At 41.0% G+C, this 16,317-nt stretch overlaps 1 protein-coding gene across 12 annotated transcripts in view; it reads right to left on the bottom strand.

Moving 5' to 3' along the window:
* Positions 1–16,317, bottom strand: part of PSD3 (pleckstrin and Sec7 domain containing 3) — a 547,860-nt gene that overhangs the window by 139,743 nt on the left and 391,800 nt on the right. Inside the window, exon 1 of one of the 12 annotated variants that reach the window (XM_055349516.2) lies at positions 6,414–6,822. The exons of the other annotated variants lie outside the window; for them this stretch is intronic. Coding sequence (XP_055205491.1) covers positions 6,414–6,572 — 159 coding nt within the window. The 5' untranslated portion in view covers positions 6,573–6,822. Of the gene's footprint in view, positions 1–6,413; positions 6,823–16,317 lie in introns of those variants that run through there. 12 annotated transcript variants of the gene reach the window in all.

Raw genomic sequence — 16,317 nt, forward strand, 5'->3', positions numbered from 1 at the left:
GATCACACGAGGCCAGGAATTAAAGACCAGCCTGGCCAACATGGCAAAAACCCATCTCTATTAAAAAAAAAAAAAAAATAGCTGGGTGTGGTGGTGCATGAGAATTGCCTGAACCCAGGAGGCAGAGGTTACAGTGAGCCCAGGTCAGGCCACTGCACTCTGGCCTAGAAGACAGAGCAATATTGTGTAAGGAGTGAAAGTTTTTATTTTGGGGCAAGTCTGACTCAAGTCATCAACTTAAGGGGAATAAACAGTTATCGATAATGAAAATGATACAGATAATGATAATCTGTAGAACTACATCCCTGAAGAAGTCAGGTCTCTTTTTAAGATCTCCTTTGGCTAAGGATCACAGTAAAACATTAGAACATGTTGACTGGGCACGGTGGCTTACACCTGTAATCTCAGCACTGTGGGAGGCGAGGCGGCCAGATCACGAGATCAGGAGATCAAAACCATCCTGGCTAACACGGTGAAACCCCATCTCTACTAAAAATACAAAAAATTAGCCAGGTGTGGTGGTGGGTGCCTGTAGTCCCAGCTACTTGGGAGGCTGAAGCAGGAGAGTGGTGTGAACCTGGGAGGCGGAGCTTGCAATGAGCCGAGATCAGGCCACTGCACTCCAGCCTGGGCAGCAGAGCGAGACTCTGTCTCAAAAAAAAAAAAAAAAAACAAAGTAAACAAAAAAAACCACAAAACATTAGAACATGTTAGTCTGGCAGAATAATACCAGGTGAAAAAGTATAACTTAACATAGGAGAGCCAAGAAAATAAAAATAGGCTTCTGAAGATAAAATTGTTTTTATCTTTGCACTACCAGATTTACTTTGTTCAACACACCACCTCCCTAATTCCTTCAAATGCCAGGATTAGAACTAGTGCAGGAGGATGTCGATATTTTGACCTAATAGTTTAAGTTGTTTAAAAAAAATTCTCCTGGGGAGCTCATTAGACTGAGGTACCTCTGGCATTTTAAATTTTTACATGAACAAACCAAAGGCCAATGTAAACAGTAAATGGAAACTAGAAAATATACCAATCAGAAACCATCAACTTCTTTTAAAAAATTTATTTTTCTTTCTCTCTGCCTATCATTCTTTCCACCAACTAACTTCCAGCCAATCAAAACTGTTCTCTTCGTCTTGCTTCTGCAAATACTACATAAGAGTTTTCCCAGCTGGGCGCGGTGGCTCACGCCTATAATCCCAACGCTTTGGGAGGCCTAAGTGGGCGGATCGCCTGAGGTTGGGAGTTCAAGACCAGCCTGACAAACATGGAGAAACTCCGTCACTATTAAAAATACAAAATTAGCCAGACGTGGTGGCGCATGCCTGTAATCCCAGCTACTTGGGAGGCTGAGGCAGGGGAATCGCTCGAATCTGGGAGGCAGAGGTTGCGGTGAGCCGAGATTGTGCCATTGCACTCCAGCCTGGGCAACAAAAGCGAAACTCCGTCTCAAAAAAAAAAAAAAAGTTTTCCTTCTTGCACCTCTCATCAGAGTGCCAGCCCCTTGTGGTTTGGTACAACCCTAATTTATGCATCCCTGAATGCTCAAACTCTTGAAAATGTATATATGCTTAAGTTTTTCTTTTAATAAAGTCTATTCAGCTAAAGGATGAATTTATGAGGTTAAAAATGTACTCCTTCAACTTAGGAATAACAAAAATATATAGAGACATTTGCAGGAAAATTTTCATATTATGACTAAGAATTTTCTCCATTTTAAAATAGGCAGATATCAATGTCCTGTTTGACCAGAATCTCCTTCCGAGGCTCTAGCCTTAGTCTAAAGAACAAAAGTGGTCTAGGAAGAAATGACAACAATCTGCAAGCCTGCCACCAAAACTTCAGGTCGCAAAGGGCCATTGTAATGATTTCTTCAGGTTTCTTTGTGTATAGCTTTAACTCACAGAGGAAGCAATGATTAGCAGTTATCTAATAATGCGAAGGAAACAGCAAGTGAAGCCTAAGCAGAATGGGGAGAATAGAGTTGACGGTGCCTTTTTGACGGTGCCTTTCAACATTATTGCAACACGTTTTTAAAAAGCAATGGATTAGGCACTTAGCAGAGCAGAGGTTTGGAGCAAAGGACTTCCATTTTCCTTTAACACGTTTATGGTTAACATCTCCTAGTACAGGAAGAGGTTTATTCACAATACATACCTTTGTTAAATCTAGCTCAGTCTTTAAGGTTCGTTCTACAGAGGAAATAACCCCACCAACCTCGGCAAGATTTCTAAAATTAACACTGTTCAGAACAAAGATATCATTTTGTCAAACCCCTGCATTTTAGGGATGAGTCTTGGGGAGGTGAAGTAACTTGTCTAGGTGAACATTGCTACTTAGAAAGCAAAACCAGGGTAGCCCGCCAGGATGCGGCATCCTGACTGAGAAACCAATAGGCCAGTGTTTCACTAGGCACCAACCAAAGTACCGGTACTTTACTGGAAGTTCCTAAAATTTCGGTGTCACAGAAATTGATTTCTTTGCTATATCACTGAATAAAAGCTTTAAATGGTTCACTTGAACCAACATTATTAACTAGAGAATTCTTGATCTAATCTCTAGCATCATGCTTATTCCTCAAAAAATGCCTAAAGGATTCAGCCACACATGTTATATTAATCCACTCATGTGACATTCACCTACAACAACATAAAGAAACAAAAACAGTTTGAGATTCCCCCTCATTTAAACGGTATCATGTAGTTTGGCAAGAGATGGGGAAGAAAAGAGTGTTTATCAACATGAACTTTTACAGATTTATGTTTTACACCGTAAGTTAAAAATTAGTACCAGAATAATTTATATTTGACAAATATTTAGACTCAGAGGAGGACTGTGGAAATGTCTGGGAGAACTGAGGCTTAAATCAACATTTTCTAATACTGCACATCCCAAATTCTGGAGTACAGTTGGCCCTCCATATCCACGGGTTTTGAAACCCCAAGGGTACCTGAATACCTGCGGCTGATTGTATTCTACTTTTAGGAAACTGTTTCTAAATTAGAAATCAATTAGAATCTAATTGATTCTAAAATGTTACTTCTGTCAAAGGCAGAGCAACCAGCTAGATCTGACAGCAGGAAGGTCTGCACTGCCCCCTCACGGCCAGAAGCCTTGCTGGTAACTCTTCCAATACCAGACACCCAATGAACAGCTGAGCTCAGTCAGACTTCATTAATTTTAATAATGAACGCCGGTCTCCACAAAACACATGTTCTTCCAAAACATATTCATATTTGCATCCTGCCCATATAATGTGCTTCAGAGGTTGATACAAACATTATTATCGAGAAAAAGACAAAGCCACACTCTCTCTAGAGGAAATGTTAAGATTTAAACACAGAATAAAGAAAAAAAGTCAACACGGAGAAGGGGGTTTTAAAGAAAATAACATCTATAAGCTGAATTTTAGTAGGTTAAATAATATTCTTCAGACGAGGTCAATATGAACCATAAAGTATTGGAAAATTCAATTTTCTTAATTTAAAATAATTAGATCAAGAAAAGCATTTAAGATATTTCACTAAAATCAAAGGCAAAACTTCTAATCCTTTCCACAGTCCTTTAACACTTTTTTTTCAAATGAATATGAATAAATCAGAGAACAAGTGAAGACTACAGATAATTAATATTTGAATAAACCATTATGTATTTAATGGCCAAGAAAACAAGCTGGAAACATCAAAGATGAAAGTTTCAAAGAATACAAAACATGTAATTCCAACTCTGACAAGGAGAAGCAATTATTACACCTATTCTAGAAAGAGTCAGAGTTCTAGAAAGATAACATTAAATCCCAGGAGCGAACCACGAGTTAATGGTATCTTATTTTTTACAGGTTGGGAAGATGACATGAGGGGGTGGAGAGAGGTGGCAATGGGGATCTTCTAATCATCAAATTAAACATCCTGCATTTTGGATGAAAGAGTCAGATAATCAAAAATGCTGTTTACGTGATTAGCAAGAAGAAATACCAGCTGGGTGCAGTAGCTCGTGCCTATCATCCCAATACTTTGGGAGGCAGAGGTGGAAGGACTGCTTGAGCCCAGGAGTTGGAGACCAACCTGGGCAACATACTGAGACATTGTTTCTGTTTAAAAAAAAAAAAAAAGAGGAGGAGGAAGAAGAAACACTGATTTAAGGGCTAAAAAATACTACTAGATACAAGTAAGACCAATGAAAATTCTGATTAAAATTGGAGTAAAACGTGTAACTGTGGATAAAAATGGGAGAAGTGATGCTTAAATCAACATTTTACACATGTCTATTATAGTATAATTAAGTTCAGTAATTTAGGGTACAAGCCTATCGTATTATTCAGTTTATTTCATTTAGGGAATATAAATGGCTAGTCAATGATTAGGGTCACTCTGATAGAATATTCTAGTCTACTGATTTTCTCTTAGCTCTGGTGTTCAATTTTAAGCCACTAGATAATCCTAAAAATATCTCTTGTGAGATATTGGGAGCTTGGCTATATCCTTGAACACATATTCTGGAACTTACGGACCACATATGCCTCAAAAAAATACTAATGATCTCTCAAAAACCGACTATAATCTTTAAGGTATCATGTGATGGCCTACTGACTACAGTTCTACCAGTGGCCTTTTATACTGTTAACTCCTGCAGTGTTTGCAATATTCAAAAAAAAGAAGTGCTTGGCCTTCTCTTGCACAGATACATATCAAGTAAGTACCTGTACTGTGTGACAAACACAGAGGACAGTAGAGAATCTTTTCATGTGGTATCTATGCTGGATTCCAACATTACACTACACAACCATAATTCTGGGTGAACCCACTAATATTACAATGCCTAAATTATCATGAGGATAGGTAGTAGGACTACAACAGAGTTAAGGATGATGAGCTCTTAATTTCCCATAGCCTCTGACTGCATACCATGGGTATACTCCACATTAAAACATCCAAAACAAAATCCAGAGATGTCTCTTAGTGCTCTTATGGAAGCCAATTTTATAGCCATGTTGAGAATCACATACATGCTCACATACATTTATTTAAGAATATGATAAACCATTCTGGTCTATTTCAGCAGCAGACCGCAGTCATGACACCACAGGTGGTCTCATAACACTTTCAGTAGAAGCCAACACATCCCTATACAGGTCACATTAAAGGACTTTGAAGACACGTTTCTCTCTAAAGATAAAGCTTTTTAAAAAAACAGTGAGGAGTAAAAAGCCAGATTTGAAGACTTACTGGAGCCAGGCAATTTGCTAATGACGGAGGGGTCAGACTCCACTATGTCATAATGTAAGGGGGTGAATAGGAAGCCAACATATTTCTTAAAGTCACACTAAGGTATTTTGCCACCTATCCCCTGCCATATTTTGAGGGGAACCTGTTAATGCCAAAGTCTTTCAATAATGTTATGTCACACAGGGATGGGGAGGTAGCAGAGGAGGAGGGCAGTGGGGAGTGGTGGGAGGGTGAAGAAAGCCTGATGTCACTCTCAGTGGGTCTGGATATAACCCCGAGAAGGCTGAAATGACACTGAGATCCACCTCCTGACGCTCTCTCTGCACATTATCAAGCCCATGAATCTCCGTTATAATCATCTCCATCTCCAGCCCTGGAGTTCTGTGATCCTATGATTCTATTATTCCATTTTTAAACCTGTGGAGTGGGAGTGTTTCTGAGTACCCTGCTCACACAGATGGTGGTGGGAAGAATCTCAAGAATATGTTGCATGTAGTAAATGCCCACTTCACTACGTAATCACTCCCTTCACATTTCACACGAACAAAGATTATATTATCTTCAAGACAGCTGCAAAAACACGAGTGGTTTCATGGCAGCATAGCATCAGCACATATATGTGTAAGGAACATGAAAGAAGAAATTTCTCTTCATTACATATGCCTGGGGCTAACCACTCTAAACCTGACATGAATGTAGTATAATAGGACCAGGTCATACTTGTACATCAGCTCCACAGACTGGGGGCTGGGGGGAGACCAGCGGAGGGAAGGAAAAAGGAACTAACTGAAAGATAAAATCATACACAATATCTCTGTATTCCTGATGTTCTAAAAATACTCTGCACTGAAAAATCACTTGTCAAGGCAACCTTTCTGAGACCAAAAACAAGATCGATGTGCCAAACAACAGTTTCCCACAGTCATCTCATTTTGAGCACGGCTTTCGCCCATCTCTTCCACAAACTGGCTCTTTACAAAACTGACCCACGCCACAGCATCTTTGTATCTGGAGTTCAGGTCCCATCCCTTTCACCTGATCGCACCTGATTCTCTTAGAACCATTTTATACTCCTCGTTACTTTCTCAGTCTATCACTGCACATTAGACACTGCCAAAGACTATCCAATTCTGTTGCCCTGCCACACAGCTGTCAATAAGGTTCAATGTGGTATTTCTTTACCTTGTTCTCCTTAGCAGAAAACTCTGAGGAGTTGGAAATTTTCATGGACTTTGACCTGTGAGACTGCCGCCGGATAGAATCCTCCCGGGAGTATTTCACGGAACCTGAGGTCCTCACCCGTACCTTGCTGGCACTCTGGACACTATTCACGCCAATCATTTTCGAAGGTCAACTAAGGAAGGGGTTTAGAGAAATAAAAAGGCACTTTCCAACCGTTCCAAGGCTCTCACGCTGGAGGAACTCTGCGGGGTTGTGCCTGAGCAGCTCCTGAGCGCCGTGATCCGCGTTAGCTTAAGAAGCACCAGGCTGCCTCCCCCAGCATCTTCAACTACCCTGTTTGCAGCGAGTCTGATTGTTCCAGGCACAGCTCACGTCACTGGCTGCAAAGAGGAAAAAAATGCAATCCACCCCTGCTACTCGTCTCTCTTTTCCACACACACACACACACACACACACACACACACACACACACACACACCCCTCATCATATTCACGCACTGGAACGAATGGCAATTGGCCAGGCAAGCAATTCATTAACATTCCAAAAAGCAACACTATTTCTCTCGTGATATTTGTGCAGTAAGCTCATTAATGTCAACAACCAAATAGAGATACCACAAATAAAAGTCTCAAGTAATCTCCAAGGCACCATGTGGGGTGGGAACGCAGCTGAATTTCCAAAAGGAAGAAAAAAAATATGGATGGACGTCAAAAGGCTCAATTAATTACAGGCTAGTGAAATGATGCGAGACACAAAGGCATCTCAATGATCAATAATTTTCCTTTCTTTCCCGTTTCAGGCCACACACTGTTTGACAGCAATTCAAATTATGTTGCCATTCTGAAGAATTAAATGTTTCTTATGACCTTAGACTACGACAGCCAGATATTTAAAGAGGAATTATGTCAGTGTGTACGGCAAATCCAGAATAAAGATGTTCTGTTACCTCTCTAGGAGACTGAGAAAATGACTGGGGGGTTAGCACAGGTTAACTTTCAATATGGCACAGAGTGAGACCAATAAAGCTAACTCCGGGCAACAAGCAGCAAGCAGCTTTTCGAAAAGCCATCAACGTTCTGTCAGTGTACACAGCAATGTGCAAGCCTCTGAGTACGAATCACAAACTGGAGATTACTAGAAAACAAGACCATTTTAGCTCCTAACATATGAAGTGAGTTTTGAGCATACTACTCAGGACTGCGATGTCTCACTATCTGGCATCCCAGGGACAGAGGCTCAGCCACATAAGCGTGTTCTCCAGGTAAAGGAGGCTTTCGTGTTAATATAAATAACAAAACTTAAACATTGTTTACAAAGACCACTCTGGGAAAAAAGTCAGCCTCAATCCATCCCACCCCTCATATTTAAACTTTTCCTTTACAACTCAAGAATGTATACACTTTTTTTTACAATGTACCAATGTTCAAATTTTGCAACGCACTGATGTTCTTGAGCATTATTTGAGATAATTAGTTTTTTTTTAATGTTTTAAAGTAATTTTTAAACTTTAATTACTAAAGTTATGTTTTAATGTCAGGTAACTGTTTCCCTCTACTGTCAACAGGCCCAGCAGAGGGTGATGTGTGAGCCTTGGGTTTTGTTGCATCCTCATGACAGGGGCTTTCTTCCTAACTCCTTTACATTTGTTTTTTTTTTTAACTTTTCATCTCCTATTTTTAAAGCACTTGGTGCTTCCACCATGCTATAAAGAAGACGAAGACATTAATATTGGTAAAATGTTACCATCTAAAATAATAATAGATTATTTTTGGAATAGGTTTTGGAAGATCTTGGGGACCCTCCTGTCCTTTGAGGTACATTTTCCTCTCTTCTTAGGAAACTGAAGCTACTAAATAACTGTTTCTTAGAATTAAGAAAAATTCTGTAAAGTTACTATTTTACAAAGCATATTCCAAAGACATAAAACGTGGTGTACTATAGCAGTAAAATAAAATCGATCATTTGGAATAGACTTAGTTCTAACTTAAGCAGACGATGAGTCTACAGGTAAAGATCTCCAGTTAACAAAAGTAAGCTTGAGGTGGAACCCAGTAAGAAACTAATATCATAATAAAGACAAAAATTCAAAATGTCCCGTGTAAAAGACATGAGCGCCTGCCTCTGTGTGGGGATAAAGACAGAGCACGGGCTTAAAAGAAACATGCCCTTTGCATATTTGTCAGTCATCATAATGAGGAGTTATAAAGTATCTCCTGATGAACTTTCTTTTCTCCACCAAAACAGTTAGATTAAAAAACAAACAAACAAACAAAAACAACAACAAAAACTAAAACCACATGCTAGGATGTACAGAAATGGAATCTGATACATGTCATTTCTGGGAGGTTTAGCAGAAGGACAGCATCTTTACCCAAAGACTGCCCAGTTGACGTTACTCCTGTACTGTCTCCACTAATAACCACTTTCATCGATCTGTTTCACACCTAATACTTTACAGAAGCCACTTGTTCTCTTGTTTTCACTCTCAACTTGACAATTCTGTGAAGTGGGTTGAGGTAATATTGCAATCCCCACTTTACTGATGAGGACGCTATCACAGAGCCAGCATGCAGATTCTCGCATGAAGTATACCAGGAACCACTCTGTGTCCCTCACACTATAGCTGTCTGCATTGCCCTGTCCTTTTTAAACCTGCCATGAGCTTTTCTGCAAGTCAGGGAGAGAAAGTTTTCTTCTGCTCCTGCCTTTTACTTTCTGTTGCAGAACACGTATTTCTACACGGACAGAGTGAAGAAAACTCCTACAATGCTGCTAGCAGTCTCACAGCAGATGATCCCTGCGACATATCTGAGTATGTCTCAAGAGGTACCTGAAAAAGCTGGCCAGACCTCAGCATCCAGGGGCCCTTGATGCTCAGGCCTCATCCTACTGACCTAAACTTAATCCCAACCGCTTTTCACTCTTCTTATCTCTGTCAGTCAGGCCTGACTCTTCATTCCAGGTGAGTGCGTGGCACTTTAGCTTCCACTCAGCCCATGCATGGACGGCAAGCTTGCCTCCTTTCTGAAGCTTTCCCGAATGACCCTCCATCTGCTATCATCCTGTCTGGAACTCTGTTGCCCCATCCTGATTCACTACTAAGCTGGCTTCTCCTCATTCAGCAGTCAGCTCAGTATCTTTTTCCAAAAGGACCTTCTGTGACCATCCTTCCTTAAACAGCAGCCCAGCTCCACCCTAGTCATTCATTTGCCACCAAAACCCCTACTTCTGTGACTTCAGGGCACTCATAGCTGTTTGAAATCACCTGCATCTCAGAGGCCAAAACAGAACCTGGTGAAGAGCAGGAGCTCAATGACCAGCTGTCAAATAAAGGAACTACTTTAAATATACAAGTTTCCCTTGTCTATCTGCTCTCACGTCATTCAACTTTCTTTTAAAGAAAATTTAGGACGGGTGCAGTGGCTCACTCCTGTAATCCCAGCACTTTGGGAGGCCAAGGCGGGCGGATCACATGAGTCCAAGAGTTCAAGACCAACCTGGGCAAAACATTGAAAAACCCATCTCTACAAATAATACAAAAAATTAGCCGGGCATGATGATGAGCACCTGTGGTCCTGACTACTTGAGAGGCTGGGGTGAGAGGATCACCTGAGCCCAGGAGGTCGAGGTTGCAGTGAGCTGTGATCATACAACTGCACTCCAGCTTGGGAGACACAGTGAGATCCTGTCTCAAAAAAAGAAAATTTAGCAGTTTTTTTTTTCTGAAAAAATGAATACAATAAATACAGAATGATTTTTCCCCCTAACTATACAAAAAAGTATGCAGTGAAATTTGTTTCCTTCCCATACCAGTTTCCTGTTCAGTCCCTCTGACCAGAAACAAGAACTGTTCCCAGTTTCCTATGCATCCTTCCAGAGATAATAAGCCATCCACGTGTGTGTGTCCGCACGCGTGTGTGTGTTTGGGTTTGTGTGTGTGCACTTGCCCATCCCTTTTCTTCTCATGGACTATAAATGGAAGCATGATATACATTTTTGCTATTTTTTTTTTTTTGAGATGGAGTCTCGCTCCATCGCCCAGGCTGGAGTACAGTGGCATGATCTTGGCTCACTGTAACCTCCGCCTCCCGGGTTCAAGCAATTCTCCCTGCCTCAGCCTCTGGAGTAGCTGGGATTACAGGCACCTGCCACCATGCCTGGGTAATTTTTGTATTTTTTAGTAAAGATGGGGTTTCGCCATGTTGGCCAGGCTGGTCTTGAACTCCTAACCTCAGGTAATCCACCCTCCTCTGCCTCCCAAAGTGCTGGGATTACAGATGTGAGCCACTACGCTTGGTCTATTTTTGCTATTTTTATTTATATTTTAGAGATAGGGTCCTGTTCTGTCGCTCAGGCTGGAGTGCAGTGATGCCATCATAGCTCACTGCAGCCATGAGCAAAGATCCCGGACTCAAGGGATCCTCATGCCTGAGCCTCCTGAGTAGCTAGGACTACAGGCATGCACCTGGCACGATCACGTCAGGCTGTTTGTTTTTTGTTTTTTTTTTTGGTAGAAATAAGGTCTTGCTATGCTGTCCAGGCCAGTCTCAAACTCCTGGTCTCAAGCAATACGCCTGCCTCGGCCTCTCAAAGTGCTGGGATTACGGGCATGGCCCACTGTGCCTGGCCTTCTTAATATTTCTTGCTCTTTTAACCCTTATCAAAATCCTGTTACATTATCACATACAAAGCCGCCTTACTCTTGTTAATAGCAGCATAGTATTCTAGCATGTGAATGTATCATATTGTATCAGGGTCTTATTATTGAACATTTAGTCTGCAATCTTTTGCTACAATAATGATGCAGTGAATAATACGCCTGCAATGTATCACATCCTAACGTTGAAACAACATAGTTTTCCAATTGTTTTCTGAACAAGTCTTATTTTCTTCATCTGACATTATTTCTTATCACCCACAATCATGATGTTAGGTACATATGGGGTTCACAACTAGATTCAATATGAAATAATCACTTCAAAGACGTGTTGGATGACCCTGTCCTGCCCCATCTGGCTCTGAGGCCTTGACCATTTATAGACATGAGCCAGCCTGTACAGAGACAGCCGAGCCGGCTTGCTATAAAATAAAAGCAGGCTTCCTGGAGAGAAGCAGCTGTTTAAAGGTACAAAATAACTTTCCACAAAAGCTTTAGCAGAAAGTGAAGGTGACTTCCATAACAAATCAAAATAGCAGGAGACATTTAATGAAGCAAACTAATTAAGCAGAAGGCTGGAAACTGGTGCTTCACCTTCTGATGCTTTCTCTAAGGACACCGTTTGGTAGATAAGCCCTAAAAGGCTTCTAACAAGGGACCTAGTTAATGGTCATTAGAAAAACTCAACCTCTCAAAAGAGTACCAGAGAAATGAACTCAATACACTTCCTTGCTGTGTCTACTAGGTACCAGATGCTGGGGACACACAACGCTGATACCATCAGGCCCCTAACTTTGAGCAGCTCACATTCAGTCGGGGGTAGGAGGTAGAGAGAACAAGAAATTCTGTTGCCATAATCATAATGATGAATATCTTCAGAGTATCAATGAACTGAAAGGCTTTCAGATCCCAAGTGAAATCAACAGGAGAGTATCAAACGGCACCCAGGCAGACGCTTCCCTCTTTGCTAAGAAAATGTCACAGAACCATTAGTAGAAGGAGCTGAAGACTGAGGTATGAACTCTGGAGAGAAGCTAAAGTGGAAATGAATTATAAATACCAATTGTCTAGAGGTACAATTAGCAGGATACCAAGAAGGACTGGGGAGGGAAGAGAGGCATGAGGTGTCAAGAGGAACTCAGCCTCAGCTTATTTTCAGAACAGAATGGCGGTTGTAACACTCAGTTAATTCAAAAGGCTCTCATGACTTTCCCTAGGTTCCTCACATTACATTTGCTTGTACTGAAACAGAGTAAAGTGACAGAGGCTGATTTGGGAGAGAGAGGGCAGGGGCTTGCCAAGATTTTCTGTCCATGTTTGTCATGTGGCCCAACATATTCAAGAGGCTAGTGCTGCTGTTATAGATGCTAATGATTAATTATTTCCTAGACCATTCATTTGGACTTATTATTAGAGCTGGGAGAGGCCTCAGAAAGAATCATCTTCAATCTCTTCATTCTATATATGACTCCTGAGACACAGAAACAAAGTGACTTGTCCAGGAGCTCATAACTATGAAGTGACCAAACTGAGACTTGGGCCCAGGTTTCTTAATTACCAATATTGAGGTTTCTTTTTTTCCTCCTATGCTATTTGTTTCTTGAAAGCTAAATACTCCACGAACACATATCTTTTCAGACTACATTAAGGCCTGAAAGGTTATCTTGAAATGGAAAGTTCAAGGCTGGGAGACTGACTCTAGAAGTGAAATAGAGGCCAGCTACTCATAAGAACTACGCAAAGGAGACATGAAAAAAAAAAAAAAATCAACTGTACCAATAGCGTAGGAACTAGTCTTGGAGTCCTGAAAAGTATGTGACAGCTCCCTGTCCTTGACCTGGCAGGAGTGAGGTACGCAACCTTTCGTTCTGTGAGTGCTATTCCTTTCCATGCGGTAACATGACTACAAAGCAAGTTAATTTTGCAGAGAACGATAGCTACTACTGTTAAGGATACATAAACACACAAGTTATCATGAGGAAAACAGATACATTGGATCAAAACTTACTGCTTTATTTTTCCTGTCTTCTTCCAGGCCTTTCCAGCTAATACTTTTCTAGTCTAGGGATCTATTTTGAACCCCAGCAGATGGTGGCAGCCTAGCTTCTTCTAACACTCTACACCCCAGGACAGGATTCTTATCCCCTAGATGGTCCAGCCACATGAGGCCTGATACAGGCTCCACTGCCTGACATCTGAGTCTGCACCAGAACCCTGCTGCCATGTGTCACTAACCTACCACCTTGATGGACACACCACCGCTTTCCTAAACGGGACTCAGACCCTTTCTCCCAGAATAAACACTTGGCCCACAGTGCCGGGCTACCTCTTCCTCGCTGTCTGGTCCCTCACCCTTCGACCCCAGCCTGCTGAACCAGCTTCAGAGCCCCTTCCCTTTATTTCCCCTGCCCCTTCTCAGAAAGGTCCAATAAGGCTTGCCTTCACCCATCTCAATTGGACACAAAACTGCAAAGTTTTTTCTAGCAGTGGGGCTACGGATTTCCTTAGTCCGTAAGACATCACTAGAATGTAAGCTAAATCAACCTTAATGAACAATCACTATAAGAACTGGCGGTTAGGAGTAAAAAAAAAATCCTATGATTTGTACAACCTATGAGGACGCATCACCTCACTCCAGCAGCCTTCAATCTTCCTGGAGCATCACACGCTTTTGATTCCATCTGTTCCTCAAACATACAAAGCAACAGGATGGGGGGAAAAATCTTTAAATAGAACCTTCTTACATTGCAAATGACATAACATTCTTAAGGCAGGGGGAACACCCGTATAAGTTAAACAGTTTCAAACCTGAAAAAAAACCTCATTTTTTCCCCCTCATGAACAAGACCAGTCATGTAAGATGTTTTAGACCAGAGTGATGCATTAGATTTGCTATTTAGAAGTACGGACAATGCAGAACAAAGACGGCCTCTGTGTGTTCACACACTTAACTCTGTAGAGCTGACAATGTCACAGTCAGCTCAGACCTTTCCAACTATCATATGGAAAAGAAACACAAAACTGTGAAGCTACAGGGCCTTCTGGAGATCAGAAAAACTTACCCTATATACCTGAGGCATTATAAACTCTTCTTTCTGTGCTACAAGAAGATATTCTTAATTCTAGCCCAAAGTAAACACAAAATGCAAATACAGAAATGCTATTTCACAGCCTCCAAAGCTGTTCATCCAGATGAGTAAACCAATAATTGTATATAAAAGGGTGAGTGCTGAGAAAATACTGTTTCAAAAGCTAATCCAATAAGCCCGTCCATAATTATCTCTAACATCCTGTGTCAACTCAACAAATATTCCCCAAGTGCTTAATACATGCCAATCATTGAATCTAGGAGGCAATAAGATGATCAGAGATCCCTGCCCTTGTGCTTCACATCAAAGACAAATTATTCTCTAAGTAAAAAACGATGCCAGTAGAAGTACATGACCCTAGGTGCATTTTTTCTAAAAAAGATTATTTGAACAGAGACAGAGAGGGAGCCACTTTTTGCTGTCTCATTTTCATTTATCAAAAGTCCTCTAAAATTACCAACATTTCATTTTTCATTTCTTTGATTAGTTTGCTTGGTAGTCTGGGTCACTTATGAATTTCTATCAGTCCTTAATAATGTCAAGCCATATTTAGTTTCATCAAAAAAGGGTGACCATTTGGTACAATGTAAGAGTAACTGTAAGCTCTATAATGCAAAAGACAAAACATCTGTTTAAATTCTGTTCAACATTTTAACTTCCCTCATTCACTGTGCCAGGCATGAGGAATAAAATATTATGCAAATCCAGAGAGACTCCTGTTCCCACTGAGCTGACATTGAGATAGACTTTAATCAATCAATAATTAATAATCAAATAATACCCAAAATAAATGTAAAACAGTAACTGTGCCAATACAATGGAAGAGAATCACAAGGTACTGCAGCTCTGGAAGTCTCTGACAGCAATAGGAATGGGCCTGGCCTTAAGGAAGTCTGGGAAGGCTTCCCTGAGGACTTTAGAAAATGAGGCAGCATCTGAAGAATGAACAGGAGAAAAGAGGGAACAGCAGTCTGTGCCAAGGCCCTCTGACGGAGGGGTAAAAGGTAAAAGCAGGAGCAACCAGAAGAAAATCAGGCCATAATGGAGTGGGAGCTGAGAAATATATTTGAGAAGGATGATGAGAGGCTTTTTTAAGGATGATGAAAAGCTATCAAAGGGACTTTAAAAAGTAGTAACAGAACCTGATTGGAATTTTGAGGGGATTATTCATTTTTTTCTTCCCAGTAACTGACGTTTGGCTAGCTGCAAGAATTGTCACTTTGGGCACATTTTCTGTAACCAAATGTATCTTTGGCCTTTATATTCAAAAGGGCAGTAAACCAAACTGCCTATATTATATAGATGTTATTTTAACTCCTCACTGGATAAGTTCTCTCTGAAATTAAAGGATGGAATACATATAGTTGGGGAACAATTAAAATTCAAACTTTAATACCAAAGCTAAGCTCTGGGACTGCAGAAATTCACTACCGGGGGTAGAATGTCCAGGTGGGAGTTTGGACTGGTACTAGCTCAACCTCAAGTAAATTCCTGAAGGGTTTAGAAAAATCTGAAACAGATGCTGAAATATGTAAAGGCCGGGCTATATACAACATGGAGATGATGAACTTCTCAAATGGAGCAGAACACCACAAAATTTGGAGAAGACAGGGCTATTTCAAACACATTTCCCCCAACTGCTGGTTATACTGCTGCTACCCCACAATGAGTAGGGATTCTATGAATCAGACCAGCTTGACACATACGACCTTAAATACAACAAACAAACCCAACAGATTTGCTATTTAATACTCTGCCTCATCCAAATTTCAATTTGGCCAAGCCCCAAATCATGGTTTCTACCAGGTCAGCAGCACATAAGGTGGCAGCAAAGTGCAATGGCTATGAGCCAAACGGATCTGTGTTCATATCTTGGCTTTGTCATTGACTGGTCAGTGACATTGAATAAGTTCCTTAAATTCTCTCTATTTCACTTAAAAACAGAGGGAAACATGCTGTATTAAAATTTGTTGATTTTAGGCTACTCACCGAAACAACATCCTGCTTTAGCAGAAATCTTCAGGTATTCCCTGTTCCTGTAAGCTGGCAACAAAGGTATAAGCCATGTGACCTAAGCCCAGCCATTTGATGCTCTCAAAAAAGTGGCGTAAATACTCAGAGTCGGTGACAGAGCCCCCCTGTTGCAGTTGTGGTGGC

The sequence above is a fragment of the Gorilla gorilla genome, chromosome 7 (assembly GCF_029281585.2).
Source record: "Gorilla gorilla gorilla isolate KB3781 chromosome 7, NHGRI_mGorGor1-v2.1_pri, whole genome shotgun sequence".
Lineage (NCBI taxonomy): Eukaryota > Metazoa > Chordata > Mammalia > Primates > Hominidae > Gorilla > Gorilla gorilla.